The sequence below is a fragment of the Trichoderma asperellum genome, chromosome 2 (genome assembly GCF_020647865.1).
Source record: "Trichoderma asperellum chromosome 2, complete sequence".
NCBI lineage: Eukaryota > Fungi > Ascomycota > Sordariomycetes > Hypocreales > Hypocreaceae > Trichoderma > Trichoderma asperellum.
The window spans coordinates 5,086,330-5,103,295 of NC_089416.1; the positions used below are offsets into that span (position 1 = coordinate 5,086,330).

At 44.0% G+C, this 16,966-nt stretch overlaps 6 protein-coding genes across 6 annotated transcripts; 1 reads left to right on the forward strand and 5 right to left on the reverse strand.

The window, feature by feature from the left end:
- Nucleotides 1–86: 86 nt before the first annotated feature.
- Nucleotides 87–2,985, reverse strand: PTR8 (transcription factor TFIIH complex ERCC-3 subunit). Its single transcript, XM_024907281.2, has one exon. The coding sequence runs from the start codon at nucleotides 2,869–2,871 to the stop codon at nucleotides 388–390; it is 2,484 nt and encodes an 827-aa protein (XP_024766244.1). The 5' UTR covers nucleotides 2,872–2,985; the 3' UTR covers nucleotides 87–387.
- A 192-nt stretch (nucleotides 2,986–3,177) lies between these two features.
- TrAFT101_003983 (uncharacterized protein) lies at nucleotides 3,178–4,271 on the forward strand. Its single transcript, XM_024907280.2, has 3 exons — nucleotides 3,178–3,359; nucleotides 3,437–3,480; nucleotides 3,611–4,271. Exons 1-3 carry the CDS (start codon nucleotides 3,355–3,357, stop codon nucleotides 3,928–3,930), a joined length of 369 nt encoding a protein of 122 aa, XP_024766243.1. The 5' UTR covers nucleotides 3,178–3,354; the 3' UTR covers nucleotides 3,931–4,271.
- On the reverse strand, nucleotides 4,006–5,381 carry PRE6 (Proteasome subunit alpha type-4). Its single transcript, XM_024901650.2, has 5 exons — nucleotides 5,172–5,381; nucleotides 5,103–5,109; nucleotides 4,994–5,046; nucleotides 4,544–4,931; nucleotides 4,006–4,472 (listed from the first exon to the last, which is right to left on the reverse strand). The coding sequence occupies exons 1-5, from the start codon at nucleotides 5,200–5,202 to the stop codon at nucleotides 4,142–4,144; spliced, it is 810 nt and encodes a 269-aa protein (XP_024766242.1). The 5' UTR covers nucleotides 5,203–5,381; the 3' UTR covers nucleotides 4,006–4,141.
- Nucleotides 5,382–5,711: 330 nt separating this feature from the next.
- TrAFT101_003985 (uncharacterized protein) lies at nucleotides 5,712–6,850 on the reverse strand. The gene is made up of 2 exons (XM_024904821.2): nucleotides 6,092–6,850; nucleotides 5,712–6,022 (listed from the first exon to the last, which is right to left on the reverse strand). Exons 1-2 carry the CDS (start codon nucleotides 6,594–6,596, stop codon nucleotides 5,919–5,921), a joined length of 609 nt encoding a protein of 202 aa, XP_024766241.1. The 5' UTR covers nucleotides 6,597–6,850; the 3' UTR covers nucleotides 5,712–5,918.
- A 4,431-nt stretch (nucleotides 6,851–11,281) lies between these two features.
- Nucleotides 11,282–13,152, reverse strand: TrAFT101_003986 (uncharacterized protein; the record flags this gene model as incomplete). The annotated part of the gene is made up of 5 exons (XM_066127039.1): nucleotides 11,282–12,052; nucleotides 12,111–12,230; nucleotides 12,353–12,378; nucleotides 12,439–12,919; nucleotides 13,093–13,152. 5 exons carry the CDS (start codon nucleotides 13,150–13,152, stop codon nucleotides 11,282–11,284), a joined length of 1,458 nt encoding a protein of 485 aa, XP_065983147.1.
- Nucleotides 13,153–14,881: 1,729 nt separating this feature from the next.
- TrAFT101_003987 (uncharacterized protein) lies at nucleotides 14,882–16,803 on the reverse strand (the record flags this gene model as incomplete). The annotated part of the gene is made up of 2 exons (XM_066127040.1): nucleotides 14,882–14,914; nucleotides 15,190–16,803. 2 exons carry the CDS (start codon nucleotides 16,801–16,803, stop codon nucleotides 14,882–14,884), a joined length of 1,647 nt encoding a protein of 548 aa, XP_065983148.1.
- Between the last annotated feature and the right edge of the window lie 163 nt (nucleotides 16,804–16,966).

The window sequence follows — 16,966 nt, forward strand, 5'->3', positions numbered from 1 at the left end:
ACATACGATGGTTGTCACGAGATGCTAGATGACTGCTCACTATGTATCCTGCATGCAACCGAAAAAGCAAAACAGTGAGATAAGCTGGAAAAATAATAATAATTGATAGGGTTGTATTTGCTAAAGCTGACTTATTCGTCTAAATAATGTATTTCATTTATGGGTCGATGTAGACCTTTTTCGCATCATTGTAAGATCCGAAATCAACAACGCCATTTGCCAAGAGAGCATTTTGCTTTTCCGCAAAGCTCACATATATGTAAACCACAACGCCTTGCGCCGAATCGAGCCTTTTGTCAGTGTCGGACCATCCAATCTGTACTAGGTGTTGGTAAAAAATCGCAAAAAAAAAAAAAAAAAAAAAAAATTGAAATTACGTGCTGGTGCCTAAGCCAAGGCAGCTCGCCTAGCATTTTCTCGTCCAATCTTCTTGAAGAACGCGCTGCTCTCCTTCTTTCCTTTTCCTTTCTTGAGAGCAGCATTCATCTTCTTGTTCTGTTCAATGTAGGCCATGTCCTGTCCACCACTGAGCTCGCCTAGAGTGCCTGCTGTTCGGCGAGCAGCCCCCTTCTTCTTCCGCCCCATGGTACCGCTGTGGAATAAGTCGTCTGTAATATCTTCATCATCCATCGTCTCGTTTTCAACCAGTACCTTTTGCAGAAGTTCTCGGCGCTCAGTCGCAGTTGCAAAGGCTAACCCCGGCGTCTTCTCAATGTTTGCCAGTTGAGTGATGACTTTGAAGGCATAGCCTTGGTCAACAAGAAAAGCCTGTCGCTTGGATGAAAAGTACATTTCTTGCGTATCCTTGGAGACCAGAGAGTAGAAAAATGCATTAAATCCTTCGTCGTTCCTACGCTTGGCCCTAAGAATTCGTCCAAGCCGCTGTGCCTCTTGACGTCGAGAACCATAATGCGACGATATCTGAATCAGGCATGTGGCCTCTGGCAAATCCAATGATGTGTCACCGATTTTTGATAAGAACAAAGTATTGACTTGTGGGTTGTGCTGAAAATTTTCCAACACTTGCAAACGTTCTGCCTGTCCGGTGCCGCCGTAGATGAAAGCTTTTCCCAGCTTTAGGGCATATGCCTTCAAAGCATACACATTATCCGAGAAGACAATGATCTTGTCACCTCTTGATTCATGGTAGTTTATTAGATACTGGCAAGCCTGAAACTTGCGCGGATTCATGATGTATAGCAAATTCTTCTTACGCGATGGTGCTCGAAGATATTCGTCGTAGAATTCGGTAGGCATTGGGCACCAGACTTCAGCACACTGAACCCGAGCGATATGACCCTGCTTCGACAGCTCCATCCAATTAGCTTCGAAGAGCTTTGGACCGATAAGAAAATTGAGATCGGAGATTTTGTCATCTTCTCGGAGCAGTGTGGCAGTTAAGCCTAGCTTGGAGTGAGTCTTAATTGACGAGGTGACCTTTCGGAAGATGTTGGCGGGCACGACGTGAACCTCGTCCAAAAGCATCAGACCCCATTCTCGTCCGGTGAGGAATCTCATCATCTTCTCGGCATCATACGATCTGGCTCTGGATTGAGTGACCATAGAGTAGGTTGTGACTATGATACCGGTGCTTCCTGTGAAGACGCTGTTCTTGGAGTCGGATGTGAAGGCGACAATATCATCTGGATTAATGTTGGACCATTTCAAGAACTCATTACGCCACTGAACAACAGACATAGAACTAGTACACAGCACAATGACGCCTTTCTTGATAGTGCATGCTGCGGTAATACCAACCAGCGTCTTTCCAGCACCGCAAGGCAAGACAATCAGGCCGCTCTTGGCACGTCCGTTTCCGAACATTTTGCTAAGACTTTTCTCCTGATAAGGACGGATCTGAGTACCGGGTTTGAGGTCGATGTCGAGAGTCGCGTTTACTTCATCGCGTCGGAAATCGTACTCTTCGAGAACCGGAAATCCCAAGTTGAGGCATTCTTTCTGTACAGTCTCCACGTCTTTATCCGCAATCTCAAACGAGTGTGTGACTTCCTGGTCGTCGTCATCCTCTTCGCCTAATCGAGCAAGCACGTCGCCTTCCTGGATTGGTTGGCCTTCGTGCGGTTGCTCGCCGCCGTTTGCCTGTTTGGCACCCGCAGCATTCTTAGTACCAGGAATGACCAGGTTTCCGAGCTTGGGCGCTGCCGACGTCGTGATTTCCGCCGTTCCTTGGACGCGAAGAGGGCCGATCCTTGGGTTTTTAAGCAGCATCTGCAGCATATTGGGATCTGGACTCTCGACGTAGTACTTGGTATTCTTCAAGACGAGCTTGACCTTGCCGTAGCTCTGTGTACAGCTCTCGATAAACGACCGAATCTCTACCGGCAGAGGCGTCTTGAGAAAGCGATCGAGGGTATTTATTATGTCATGAGGCGACAAGCCGACGGATACGGCGGCGTAGAGACTATGTGTGGTGAGGGCATACTCGTGCATGAACGTCGGGCGCGACAGAGGCTCGGCAATGGTAATGAGGAAATCTTGGGCCTGCTCCGCCAGCGGATTGAAGCTCTCGAGGATAATTCTGCCTTTCTGAGGATCGATCCAAAGCGGCCGGTTCTGGTGATCTTTCTTGAGATCGAGATACGAGAAATCATTGCTACCAAAGATATGCGGGAGAGGCTCCCGGATGTGATGCTTCTTCTGGTACCGCCCCAGTGAGAAGCGATCTATATTCTTGTCGATATCCTGTTCCAGCTCTTCATCCACGGGGGCGTCTTCATCTTCCACCACCACCTCGTCGCCACTATCGATGCTGCGAGGAGTCACTCCCCCTGGCGTCGACATGCGCGAGGACCGACCAGCCTTCAGCCCTCCCTGCACGGCGCTGCTGCCGGCCTTCCTTTTGGGAGGCATCGCGAAATTCTGTTACTATCAAGACTGCGAGCCGTAGCCGTTGACCTGACGGAAAAGAAGATGGGATCGTCACCTTTGTCGAAAGCAGGAGAAGTGGCGAGCAAGCAAGCCAGCGACTGGGGAAGAAAAGAAGACAAGATTCGTCAAGGCGGCGAATAGACTTCACGGTCATTAACAACCAAGGTCACAGGCTGAGTGCTGACTCATGGGCGCTAAAGTGCGCTAAGCCTCAACAAATGACCAAGGCAGCTGTAGGTATTCCAGGGAGGCGGATGCACTAAAGGCACCCCGCCAATAGCAGCTGATTTTGGGGTATCTGAGAAATCAACCACTGAAGGCACGATAAACTCCAGCAGCTCCTGAAATACACAATCATTAGTACGAAGCGGGTGGACAGCGACAAAAGACTGTTTCTCTTTGTTATTAGGGGGGAATAAACATAAACAAAGAAATAATTCCAGGCTACGGCTTCTGACTTTCACCATGTGGTACGTACTGAACATCGCAGCACACCGCGAACCCGAAATATCGAGAAGCTCTCCCTAATTGCTAACGATGCGTCCAGCAAACATATTCTCAATGCCCAAGTGGCTATCCGGTCACCATGCTGTACGTTACGTTTTCAAAACACCGAAACTATGATCCCACCGAAACTATGATCCCACCCTAACTATAAGCAACGCCTTGATTTCTCTTGCCATGTCCTCGCTTGCTAACATAACCCTCGGGAACTTGCCAGGCCGGAAATGGTTCGACTGCGCAGAGTGCCACCAGGAGCAGGAATCCCATCCTCTCAAGCAGAGCTTCGAAATGACCTTTGCCTGCAAAAAGTGCAAGAAGGTCTTCCGCAAAGACGCCCAAGAGTTTGACGAGAGCGACGAATACTGCCCGCACTGCGATAACCACTTCGTCATCGAGGCCAAGACCCCCAAGGCCGCCTTGACCATTGAGGGTGACGATATCCGAATGAACAACAAGCTGCTAAAGGATGAGAGAGTAAAGCAGGATGGCATGAGGACAATCTTTGACCCGACACCAGACGCCGATAAGCTTGGCTGAGCGGCATAATACATCTGTGTTTAGGAAATAGCGGCGTTGCATGGCATCACAATAAATTGGAGTTCATTTGTTCCCCCCCCCCCCCCCCCCCCCAAGACAGGGTGCGATTTTGTTTACGGCATCCCATGTTCAGATTTGCATACGTTGATACAGCATCGTCTGCGCTCTAAGTTTGTTTGCATTCCAATAAATACCAAGTTCCATTTATTCTTTATTCAGCGGCAGAGTCATCGCCGCTTCTCGTCAGGATAGCAGCGCTTCCAGTGCCTGGTGTCCGTCCCGTCTTCTTCTTAGCAGCCTCCTCCTGCTTCTCTTGCTCAATCTCCTTCACGTAGCCCTCAATCTCGTCCGTCGGCAGCAGCTCCATAGACGCGCCGGGGGCCATGAGGGCAATCTCAATGTTCTTCGCACCTGTCTGGACCACTTCGAGGAGAGACTTGATCGCCAGTCTGATGGTGGTCTGTCTATCCATATCCTCCTTATAGTTTCGCTCCAGGAACTCTCGAACCGTCTTGCTTGAGCGACCAATAGCATTTGCCTTCCTGTAACAGTCAAAAGGTTAGCCATTATATAAGAAATAACGTGGGTAGGCGTCGTAATAGTAGAGCTTTACCAGGCTGAGTAGATGCCAGAAGGCTCTGTCTGGTACAGTCTAGGCACCTGGCTGCCATTGTCAAAACCAACCACCAGGGTGCTGATACCGAATGGCCGGACACCTCCAGCTTGTGTATAGCGCTGCTGCACACCGGCAACGTATTTTGTGATGTACTCGATCGTAACGGGGTCTTCAACCGACAATCGGTGGGATTGGGCTTCTAATCGTGCCTTGTCGACGAGGATTCGGGCATCTGCATTCAGGCCGGCGAAGGCCAGAGCGACATGGTGATCCAAGACTTGGATCTTGGAGGGCGTAATTCGTGTGTCTTGAAGCTTCATCGCAGACCTCTTCTCGCATCCTAGCACAACCACGTCCTTGCCTTTGACGCCAACAGCGCATGTGCCTATCCCCAGAAGGTCAGTCGAGGTGGGGGTGGGAAGACGGTCTTGGTGTAGTTAGACGGACCTCTCTTCACAGCTTCGCCGGCATATTCAACCTGGAAGACGTGTCCGTCGGGGCTAGGATAATGTCAGATGAGAGATTCGAGGGTAAACGCGGCTGCAGCAGCACAAACCTGAAGACTGGATACAGGAACAATGTCAGCATAGAGATCGAGAGCAGCCAGAAATGCGGAATAACTTACCCGACAGAGCTCTGTCGTAACCAGACGCCATGGCCTTTGATTATTTGCTGTGAAAATTGAAATCTAAACAATCCTTTTCGCTCAAGGCCACAGAGTGCAATCTGGTGGCAGGTCAATGCTGTGGAAGATGAGGTTGCGGTTCTGGCACTTTGACGTCGATATTGGGGGGGTCGATATGCTGGTTCCAGCGGAGCTTCGTCAGAGTGGCAGCCTACCTTGCCTGTCTGTGGCGGTACACTGGAAGGCTGGAGCTAGAGCTCCCTGTGGCAGTCGCACTGGGGAACGGAGAAACGTGATGGCGGGCGACGAGGTACGTACATCATCCTGTGGCGCATGAGTGGCTTGATTCTGGCTGGGGGGAGAGTGAAGATCACCTGACGCAGCATCTGGCGCTTGGAGGAATTCCCGCTTATACACGTCCATAAATCTGAAAGGCAGTTTAATGGGCAGTATTTTTCTGCTGGTGATTCCAAAAAGCAAATAGTAAAGCTACGGGATATATGAAGTTGACACAGCTTTATTGAACAATGGATAAAGCGCCCGCAGGTAGTTAGAATCAGTTCTCGATCATGTATCCTTCTCAGCACGAAGACCTAGGTCTATCCTCTCGTCGGGTTTGCATAAATAGGTATCTCTCAAAGATTTATTCTCTATCGTAGGATCCTTTGGATATTAAAGAGAAACACAAATATCACACACCAAGTGCGCTTTTAGGGTATCATTTCATCAACCTCTTCCTCCCTACCCTTATGTCCGTGCCCAAACCATGCCCAAACGCTGGAAAAAAGAGAACATTGATCCCGCTGGGATGTAACCCGCATATGTCGACTCCCACCAGGAAGCAAAGGTCCCTGTCATCAAAGAGTTATTAGAGGCGAACAATAATGATCAAAACAGGCCCACTACCAGGGACAACTTACCAGCTACCGGGCCGAGCTCACCGAATCCCAAGAGCTCCAAGACATACGGCGCCAACACAACAAGCACGCCGATAGCGATGACGGTTATAAGCACCGTGGCTCCCAATTCAAGAGGATGGTCTCTGACATCCTGGACAAGTTGTTGGAACACAGAATTGGCCTCTTTGACGGCATCATCATACGCCTTGGCGAAGGCTGGGCCCATCTTGTCACGGCCCTCTCGAATCGCTCCCACCAAAACATTCAAGATGCGTTTTGCCAGCATCTCAGACCAACCAAGCGTCCCAACCGTCTCATCAAGCTGCTTCTTGAGGCCTGTACCATGCTTCTCTGAACAGAGCAGGACAGAGACGACGTCAATCGCAACCTTGTCATGAGTGCATAGGGACGGATCGTATTCGGGGGATAAAAGCGCAGAGGTAGAATGTTTCTCATCAGGATAGAAAGCAGATGCGGACTCAAATGAACCACAAAGGCAGCTTAATATCGTATATAGGGATTCCATGATAGTAGCGTGTTTGGGGGAGGGTGAAAGGTTGTGCTTGGAACTGGGTGATATGTAGCGGATGGATGTGATTGCTCGTTGCGCGCGAAACGGCTCATTACTTATATCTCTCCAATCTCGGCCATGAGGATTCTCTTCTTTAGGCGGTCAACTCTCGACCTACTCAGACGAGAGACTGCCAAGTGTCGCATTATGCAGGTTCCGCCGGTCAAATCAGCACGCATGTTTCATTGGACAAGCACCCATCGGATAGCAGCCTTGGCTTACTACACACTTCAAACAACTGGACATGCATGATGAAGGTTGTAGGCCTCCCGCAGTGGAACAATAGAACACACTAAACCGAAATACCCCCTATGAGAATAACAAATAAAATACCAACAGAATAGATATGACTGGAGAAAATATAAAGACCGAGTAAATACGAGACCAAACATCTCTTAGAACTAGAGGTTACTCTTATTAGACATGGTAAGATTGCAGTTAGTAAGAAGATCAGCCACCTAGCTTTCGGAAATTTTCAAACCAAACACTCCTCCTCCGCAATATTTACCCCTTTCTCATAATACATCTCAAACGTCGAAAGTAGCGATAAATACGCAAATTTCCCATGCCCTATATACTGAAAGAAGCCAGCAAATACACGTGCATGCGTCGTTCTAAACATTCTTTTAAAGTTGGTTCCGCCCTACGATCTGATCTAGCGCTAGCGAAACTATTGAACCTCAGTATTAAAAAAAAAAAAAAAAAGCTCCGCATTCCAGTTACCGAAAGAAGAAAGGATGCATGCGCATTGAACGGATAACCCAATTAGCAGGTAAGAAGTATAAACGTGCAGCAAAATGCTCCACTAAATAAAAAAAATTAAGGAAACTTGAACTACTGTATTACCTCGCTTTTTTCGACGATAAATATAAGTGGGTATTGTAGATGTACCTTCCTGGTGAAATATGCCTAGGCTATAGGGGGAAAGGTTTATTTAAGTACTAGTACTTTAACTTTACTAGATTTTTTAATTATTAGCTAGGTTATAAAAGGGTAATAGAATTATAATGCAGCTAACTTAGTGTTTAAGATTAGGTTATTAAAAATATTTATAAATAAAAAAAGATACTTTTATTTATATAATAATTATAGCAGTAATTATTATATTTTATTTTTTTAGTTAATTTATAAAATCCTGCTTTTTCTTTAAGACTTTTAAACCTTTAATTTTATATAAAGCCTTTAAATTTTTAATTATAGTAAACTTATATAAAAGTAATATATTATTTTTAAAGCCTAATATTATTTTTTTATTATTATATAATATATTAATAATATTTTCTAAGGTATTTATAATATTATTTTTATTATTTTAATTTTTAATTTTAATTTTTTCTATTAAAATATTTTTTATTTTAATTTTATAATTTTAGCTATTATTAAGTTTAATGCTAATACTATACTATAAAAAAGCTTTTTTAATAAATATAGTCTTTTTTTTTAAGTATTTTATAGCTTCTGCAATAATAAAGGTTATTATAATATATTTATTTTTTATTAACTATTTTATTTTACTTTAAGCTTTATAATTTATTATATAATTTTTTATAGTATTATATAGTTAAGCTTTAAATAGCTTAATAACTACTATATTAAAAGGTTAAAGTTAATTAATTATTTTAAGTAAAATAAAAATAAATATAACTTTCTATTAATAAAGTTATAATAAAACTTCTTTAGTTTTATAAAAGCTAATAATATTTATTATTAAAAAATACTTTTTTTAAAGATTTTTCTTATTAAATTTATTTATAATCTACTTTAGTAAAAGCTTTTTATTATTATAGGCTATTTTATTAAATTTAATAATAACCTTAAGTAAATAAAAATATTTTTTTTCTTTATAAATCCTGCTTTAAGGCTAACTATAAAAAATTAATAAAGGCTTAAGGCAGTGGATTTTATTAGCATAAATAAATAATATTAATATTGCCTGCTGCTTATTTTACTTAAATTAATTACTTTAGCTAGTAATAATATAAGCGCTATATATATTATATATATAGCTATTAAAGTATTTAAATAAAATTAAGGTTTTATTAAAGTTAATAATATAAGACTTCTTAAATTAATGCAGCAGTAATGCTTTATTTAAATTAAGTTTTAAAGGCAGGCCTTAATAAAAAATATAGTAAATAAACTTTAAAAAGCTATTTATAATAGCAGCAGCTTTTTCTAGCTGCTTTATTACCTGCTTTATAATTTTTTAGTATATAATATTATATTTATTATAAAACCTAATCTACTAGCCTTTAGAAAATATAAAGATATTTTTATATTATAGATATAGTTTAATAAAAATATTATAAGATTTCTTTTTAAACTATAAGATTATTATAACCTAGCCTTTAGATTATAGCTTTAAGAATTCTTTAAAGAGCTTTTCTTCTAGCTAAAGCTATTAAAGGCAGAATCTGCTTATTATATTATTTAAAATAGTATTATAAGCTTTTTATTAACCTTTAATAATTAAAACTAGCACTTTAAACTAGTCTAATGCCTTTTTAAAAGTTAATTACTAAAATAAAGTTATAAGATTATAAAAAATACTTTCTCTATAGTTTAAAAATATTTAGTTTTTATAAATATAATAATTTTTAAAGAATTTAATTATATTAAGCTTTTTTTAATAAAAAAAAGTTTTATAAATATATTAAATTAGCTTTATAAAAAGAAATTTATTAAGTATAGGCTGTTATTATTATTATAAAGTTATATTATTATTGTTTTTTAAAGGCATTTTAATATATTAGTTTTTTTTAATTTAATATAAAAGTAAATTATTTTAATTTAGTATATATAAAAGTATTTTTATTCTTTTTTATATATAAATCCCCTGCTATTTTATAATAAAAATACATTATAAATATACCTTAAAATTTATAATAAAATTATTAAAGTTATAAAAGAACTATAAAAAATGCATTAGCAGGTCTATTATAAAAAATATATAAAAACTATAAATTTCTATAACTTATAAATACCTTTTTTATATTTTATATAAAAGATTATATATAAAATATAAAAAAAATATATAAAAAGCTACTAGAGTTAATAAGACTATAAAAAATATACTATTAGATTTATTATTAAAAACGCAAGGCAGTTTATAATAACCTTGCTTTTTTAATAATAAATTTAATAATATTTAAAGTACCCTTTTTATAATTTATATAAAAAATTATATATAAAATAAAAAATAAATACTTTATAAGCTATTAAATTTATTATTAAAGTTATAAGGCAATTATAAAAAAACGCGCTATTAGATTTATTATTAAAAAAGCAAGGCAGCTACACTGCCTTACATTTTTAATAATAAATTTAATAGTATTTAAAGTACCTTTTTTATAATTTATATAAAAAATTATATATAAAATAAAAAAAAAATACTTTATTAGCTATTAAATTTATTATTAAAAAAGCAAGGTTATTATAAACTGCCTTATGTTTTTAATAATAAATTTAATAATATATTTTTTTATAATTACCTTATAACTTTAATAATAAATTCAGTAGCTAATAAAGTATCTTTTTTTTATTTTATATATAATTTTTTATATAAATTATAAAAAAAATACTTTAAATATTATTAAATTTATTATTAAAAATATAAGGCAGTATAGCTGCCTTACTTTTTTAATAATAAATTTAATAAATATATTTTTTTATAGCCCTTAAAGTATCTTTTTTATATTTTATATATAATTTTTTATATAAAATATAAAAAAGATATTTTATATACTACTAGTTATATAAAAAGCATAAAAAAATATATTATTAAGTTTATTAGTAAAATTATAAAAGCATTACTGTAAGATTTCTGCTTATACTTTAATAAAGTTAAAGTACCAGTACCTAAATAAACCTTTTCCCCTATAGCCTAGGTGTATTTCGCTAGGAAGGTATATCTACAATACCCACTTATATTTATCGTCGAAAAAAGCGAGGTAATACGGTACTACCTATTTGCTGTTAATACGAGTTATACCCTGAGTTGTCATGCGGGACTCTGCTTCTTAGAGGTTAGGATGCAGGAAGACAGATCAAGTTAAAAGCAGCAGCGTCAGATCGCCTAAGCCAATACAGTATAGATGTTAGCGTATCTTTTGGAGCAATACGCGTGTTTCATACCGTACGTCTCAACTCCTAGCCGTTGTGCTATTATTAGCCGTGGATGACTTAGACAAAACAGGCTGTATTACCAAGACACAAGCATAACCCCAAAATAGAAGCTGATTGATAAGTGGGATTGATAAATAGGAGTAGTAATGTTCAAAAAGCTATAGAAAATGATACAGTTTCCGCTTTCGCAAAAGAAAATAAAAAACCCTTCTCCGAAGAAGCCAATGTCCCGCTTGGTTTTATAAAGTTTCCGCTTTGTCCCTTTGTTCCACGGCAGTCCAGCTGTCTCCCTTGCAAATCTCTATATGGATCCCATCTATCTTTTCCTGCTCCTCCTCTTACAAAAATAAGTTTCAAATGTCGCTATACAAAGTATTCTACACTGTATTACCATCATCGTTCGTCGTCTTCGTCGCGATCGTCAAATTGTTGTCGCTCTTGTCGTCGTCGATCGTCGGTATTCGTACGCCTTTCATCGCTCATCGCTTCTGACATATTCAGATATATATTATTCATTAGAATTTAGCCACCTCGGACCATGTATGGGCTTGTAAGACGCTTGTGACGGCTTGCGCTTTTGCCCACAGTCGCTTCTTAAAGCCATCCAGCCAGAGAATCTCAAGCACACCATCCTGCGATGTGACGTTGATGTCTCTGTAAAAGCTCATGGCAACCGTCATCGGGCCCAGCAGCATGTCAGGCTGTACAGTGGATTCAAGAGCCGAATCGAGCCCTCGACAAATATTAGCCGCCAGCTCCCGCCCATCCTGGTAGTGGGTCGGGTCAATTTGCAGGCTGGACGGTAGTTCCGGCCACACCTGGGGGTACGCATCGACAACCGGCTCGAAAATAGCCATGTGAATAGTTTCAATGCACTGATGGAATGGAATCATGGCCATCCAATAATAGACGAACATCAAACTGGTGAGTCCGTCCTTGAAAGCATATGCGTTGGCAAAGGGAATGGCGCCACCAGGGCTCCTCAACTCCTCTGCCCAGTATGGAAAGGAATTTTCTTCTGCTCCTCTGTAAGCGCCTTGCAGCCAATGTCGAAACTCTGCTTCTACAATCAGGCAGTGATGAAGGAGCTCTTGTGCTTGCGTGCGGCGAGCAAGGGTCGCTTGTAGATGGACGATTCGGTCCATTTGTTCGAGGAGAGCGGGAAGCTGAAGCACAATGTCAAACAGCTCATCGAGGGGGGATTTTGGATGCTGTTCCCATGGTATCGTGGTCCATTCTGGCATTCGCAAGAAGGTATCGTGCCGGCTCAAGAGAGCAACGCTCATCTATCATCCAATGGTTAGGATTCGGGACAAGGAAGGAGATGCGGGTGGGAAAACCTACAACCACAGGGCGATATACCCTCACAAAGAAATGATGATTCGGAAAAGAGGCAAAGTAATGCGGCCCAAGCCGAGTCATATGCTCTGCCGTAAGTCTCCATGCTGCCCCCGATGTATCGTGCTGTTATAATGGATCTCCGATTAGCTTCGACCGGACATGAACAGGACACCCTTCGGGAAACAAACTCCGCGGAATAATGACTCGGACAATCAGTAATAATAAGCAAAACAAGCAGAACTCACTTCGAAAAGAAATGCGCAATAATTCTCTGTTGAGTCATGCTCAGCGTTAGTGGCCTTTTGGCGCACAAAGCATTGTGCATTCATACCGAAAGCATCGTCCGCCACCAATCGCAGCTCTGCCGCTGCATAGGGGGGGAAATGCAAAGCACTCGAAGATCCCGCGATGGCTCCATCACCACCACTCTCGCCGCCGGCTGGTACTTCGTGTCTCGCGACATTTTGCAAATTCGTCTGAAGTGCGGTAATAAGGGCGGGGAACTCGGTTGCTCCTGGGCCGCCGGAGGATAAGCGAATGTAATCATCCCATGCTGACGTTAGTGGTCCCAGAGGCTGGAAGACCTGAGGGCTGCTCATGATGCTGCTGCTACCGCTCTCCAAGTCATCTGCCTTGATACTTGGGCTAGGGCTTGCCTTTGGCTTCCTGGATGGTGTCGTCTTCTTTGGGTGCGAAGCAACGCGGCCTTTGTTTTCAGGCGTGCCGGTGATGAAGACTCGCTCTCTTTCGTATCCTTCGCAGGTTCTACCACTGCTGATGCAGTTCTGGCAAAATGGCCGCTCATTGCTGCACTGTTTTCTTGCCGTGTTAGTTAATTCTCATACAGTCTGCTTCTTGTCGTCTCTCTCGCTCTCTCTATGTCTCTTTCTCATCGCCAGTATCGCCATAATCTTCATCATCGTGTTCTTCTCTTCCTACGTTGGATTCGTGCGAAACAAAGAAACTAAGGGGAACAAGGACAAACCTTAACTCTGCGCCTGCGGCAAGTCTCACAACCCTTATACTTGCCCGGAACACCAACCATTTTGTCGGTCTTTGCGCTCGGCGCGTTTGTGTGTATGCGTATGTATGCGTGTATATGCCGGCCTGGCTTTGGGCCTTGGAGTCTGTGTACGTGTGTGCGTGTGTGTGTTTGGCCTTTGTGGGGAAGGGGCAGCGCTTGTTCTTCAACCTTTCCAGAAAGAAAATATAATTAGAAAAAAAAAATTTGTCCGGTTCCTGTATAGAACAAGAGTTGTTTGCTTGGTCTTCGATGCTGCAATCTGACCCGCAGCCTTGCTCTCTTTGCCACCGCTTATCCTCTTTGCATCATGTTGGGTCTGTTATATATTTGTGGAAGAGGGAAGTGAGAGAAAGAGGGACGGCGTTAGCCATAGGCCTCCTGGACATGCATTTGCGCACGGGAGCTATTCTAGCAGCAAACAAGGTAGGTAGTCATGTCGATGGATAGAACTGGGTAAGGGTCGGGACAAGTACGGAGGTGAGGTGGTGAACAGGGACAGCCAGGCTAGAACCACATGGCAGCAAACAGGCCATACTAGATGGAGGAAATTGGTGATCTCCACACGAGATATGTCCAAGCTTTGAGCGTCGAATGGCATTTCAACATTGGCCTTTGGAAAATAGTGGCAGGCACACAACTCCGCCTTTAGCATGGGGCTTTGGACGTGGATTGGTGGCTTTCCCCATCAAAGCCCGGCAACCACCGAAGCCAAAACGTACGAACGGCGACCAGGCGTCGGGCGAATAAGAAGGCTATGATGGCCTCTCGGCATCAAGCCTCATGGGTCAACATGATATGCAAGGCTTACACGTTGCCAGTCGGTTCAGGGGTTCCGAGGCCTCTTGCTAGTCCTCCCTCCCTCTCTGCGTTCCCTCTGTCTCATTGCATCTCTTTCTCATCTTCCCGCCCTCTCAGGCAGGGCCGTTCGATTGGAAAGCAGCTCTGTGTCCGCCCGACATGACGCTAACATGGCTGGCAGCCATATTCTTTCTGGCACTAAGTTTCGTAGGGCTGACGCGGAGGGCCAGCTCTGCTCCTGGTTGGCTGATCCACCGAGACAACTGAGCGTGCCTCTGCGCGTCAGCGATCAGATGTTTGCACAAGGCGCGCGCTGCCATTGGACGGGCCGCTGAAATGACAGGAATACAGCCTATGAGAGATAAAGCATCGTAGTGAATGCGTAGTGCTTCTTTGGGCTTCGGTGGCTCCCTCAGCCTATCCGGCGCTCACCCCGTCCGGCGCTCTGATAGGCCGCCCGGGACCCCCGGCCGCGAAAGCCTCAAGGAACCATTCCGGGAGCCCAGCAGCCTCGCCAAAATCGGCCGCCTCGGTGCCTGCAGAACCTCGTAAATCACAATGGACAAGCTGCCAGCACCTAGACCGCCAAACCGGCGACTGGTCAACATGCTACAATCATAACGGCCTTTTTCCCGCGAATACGTTTAGCCCGCAAACCCCTGATTGCCGTGCACGCAAACCGGTGTCGGCCGACGTAACACTGGATCGGGAAACGGCGCCAGGCTCAAAAGAGTTACAAGATGTGAAGAGTATGCCTAAGGGGATCCAGGGGAGCGGTCCGCATACATGTGCTACTCGTGCTAGGTGGTAGTGCTAGTATGTCATGACTTACATACGGACATGCAAACGGCCAAAAGCGGGAGGGCCTGACTTAGGAAGGGCCGCAAATACGTACTGGTATTACTATCGCATCCTCGTCCGCCACCCTCTACTGCTCGGGCCAATACCCCGGTCAAATGTATTTGTACGGATTCATAATTCCATTCTGTCATCAAGAAATGTCAGTGTCAGCCCTACCGCTTAGCAATAGTGGGAAAATGGTGCAGATGTGCGCGCGTCCTCCTCCAGCCGCAAGGCAGCTGCGTGCACATGTGACGTGCCATCATGAATCAGAGAGGATCTGGCCGAGGAAACGGCAGATCATGAAACACGAAAAGTTGAAACAAGTGTGCATGGATGAGAAACAAGCGATAGACGACAAGCGAAAATAGAACAAAAGGGGAAAAAAAAAACCACTAGCGAGGAGACAAGGGAGCTTACCGGGTCATACAGGTTCTTAATCTGCTTCATCAGACCAATCACCGTGTCGTTCCGGCTGTAGTTGACGAAGTTCTTCTTGGCCAATCCCAACCCATGCTCAGCGCTGATGCTGCCATTACGCTTCGCGATCCATTCGTACACAAAAGGCTCCAGAGCCTCCTCGACCTTGGCGTCATACCGTCTTACAGCCACATTCAGGTGCAGGTTGGAGTCACCCATATGACCGTAGCCCACCACTGCGCTCACCGGATACTCCTCGGCATCGCCGATCAGACCAGCCTCCCCCATGCGCTCCCTCACATCCTCGACGAGCGAGTACATCTCCGCCAGTGGGATCGAGACGTCGTACTTGTAGACGCCACCGCCATGTCCAATGCACTCGGTGATGCTTTCACGCCAGCTCCACAACGCCTTGGCCTGGGACTCGCCTTGCGCCACGACACCATCCGTCACAATCTCCTTGGTCAGCACGTCTTCGAGGAACTTTTCTAGTTTCTCGTTGTCGTGGTCGCCATTGGAACCGCTGGTCTCAATGAGACAGTAGAACGGGTGATCGCCCTCCAGCGGTCGCTCCTCACCTTTAATCTCGTGCACAATCTGCTGGCTCCGAGAATCCATCAGTTCAAAGGCAGAGAGGATTTCTCCCAGTTGCTGCTTGGCTTCTCGAAAGGCGAGCTGCGCCTTCTTGAAGGAATCCACGCCAAAAAAGGCCACATTGACAGCAGCCGAGCGCTGCGGGCACTGAATCACCAGCTTGGTGATGATTCCAATAGTTCCCTCGCCGCCGATAAACAGCTGCTTCAAGTCGTAGCCCGTGTTGTTTTTGCGTAGAGCACACATGTCATTCATAATGGTGCCGTCCGGCAGCACAGCTTCCATGCCCAAAACACTTCCATGCAAGCTCCCGTAGCGCAGCAATCGCAGACCGCCTGCATTGGTGGCAACATTACCGCCTACATGGCATGATCCCTTGGCTCCTAGGTCGAGGGGAAAGATATATCCTCTTTCGGCGAGGTACTGATCGGCTACCTCCAAGATGCATCCAGCATCCAACACGAGAGAGCCGCTGACCTCGTCAAAGGAGTGAATCTGGTTCATACGGCTCATGTTGATGACGATTTCGTCGAAAATAGGCACCGAGCCGCCCACAAGCCCGGTGTTACCACCCTGCGGTACGACGGCCAGCTTCTTGTCATTGCAGTATTTCAAAATCTTGCTGACCTCCTCGGTCGATCCTGGCTTGAGCACGAGCCGGCTCTGACCTCGATACTTGTGCATCCAATCCTCGTTGAAAGGCTTGAGATCGTCCTCAGCCGCAGCATTGACGCCGTCAATCACGGCCTGTTCGCCGCCGAGGAGGTTTTTGAAGTAAGCAACATCCTCTGCCGTTAGCGACGCAAACTTGGCATCTCTCTTGATGTCAGGGTACGTGTCGGACGTGAGCTTTGCCAGATGCTGGACCGCATGTGATTGAGAGAGTAGTCTGGGTACCGAAGTCGCAAAGCATCGAACCGAAGCAGTGGAATGGCTAGTCAAAAAGCTAGCACTGCCAATTGCGCCAATTCGCGGGTTGGGCGCCCGCAGAACACGCACAAGCCTCGATCGTGTAACCATCTTCTCTGTTTCCAAGGGGAGCGCGTGTTGTAAGGCCAACAGCCAAGAGGCGGGATCAAAGACGGAGTGAGAAAAATGAGAAAAATGAAGTCAGACGGGGCTCCTACGTTGAAGCTTCCTTTCTTTCGGTTATCGATTTCCGGGTAGCCAGAGCCGGGGCGAT

Excerpts from the sequence above, each read along its gene's own strand:
- PRE6 (XM_024901650.2), bottom strand. The coding sequence starts at position 5,202 with ATGGCGTCTGGTTACGACAGAGCTCTGTCGG. Across the intron at positions 4,932-4,993 it reads CGGCGAAGCTGTGAAGAGAG|GCACATGCGCTGTTGGCGTC; the intron begins GTCCGTCTAACT and ends TTCTGGGGATAG. Across the intron at positions 4,473-4,543 it reads TCTGGCATCTACTCAGCCTG|GAAGGCAAATGCTATTGGTC; the intron begins GTAAAGCTCTAC and ends TGACTGTTACAG.
- PTR8 (XM_024907281.2), bottom strand. The coding sequence starts at position 2,871 with ATGCCTCCCAAAAGGAAGGCCGGCAGCAGCGCCGTGCAGGGAGGGCTG.
- TrAFT101_003983 (XM_024907280.2), top strand. Across the intron at positions 3,481-3,610 it reads GGCTATCCGGTCACCATGCT|GCCGGAAATGGTTCGACTGC; the intron begins GTACGTTACGTT and ends GGAACTTGCCAG.
- TrAFT101_003985 (XM_024904821.2), bottom strand. The coding sequence starts at position 6,596 with ATGGAATCCCTATATACGATATTAAGCTGCCTTTGTGGTTCATTTGAG. Across the intron at positions 6,023-6,091 it reads TGAGCTCGGCCCGGTAGCTG|GGACCTTTGCTTCCTGGTGG; the intron begins GTAAGTTGTCCC and ends CTTTGATGACAG.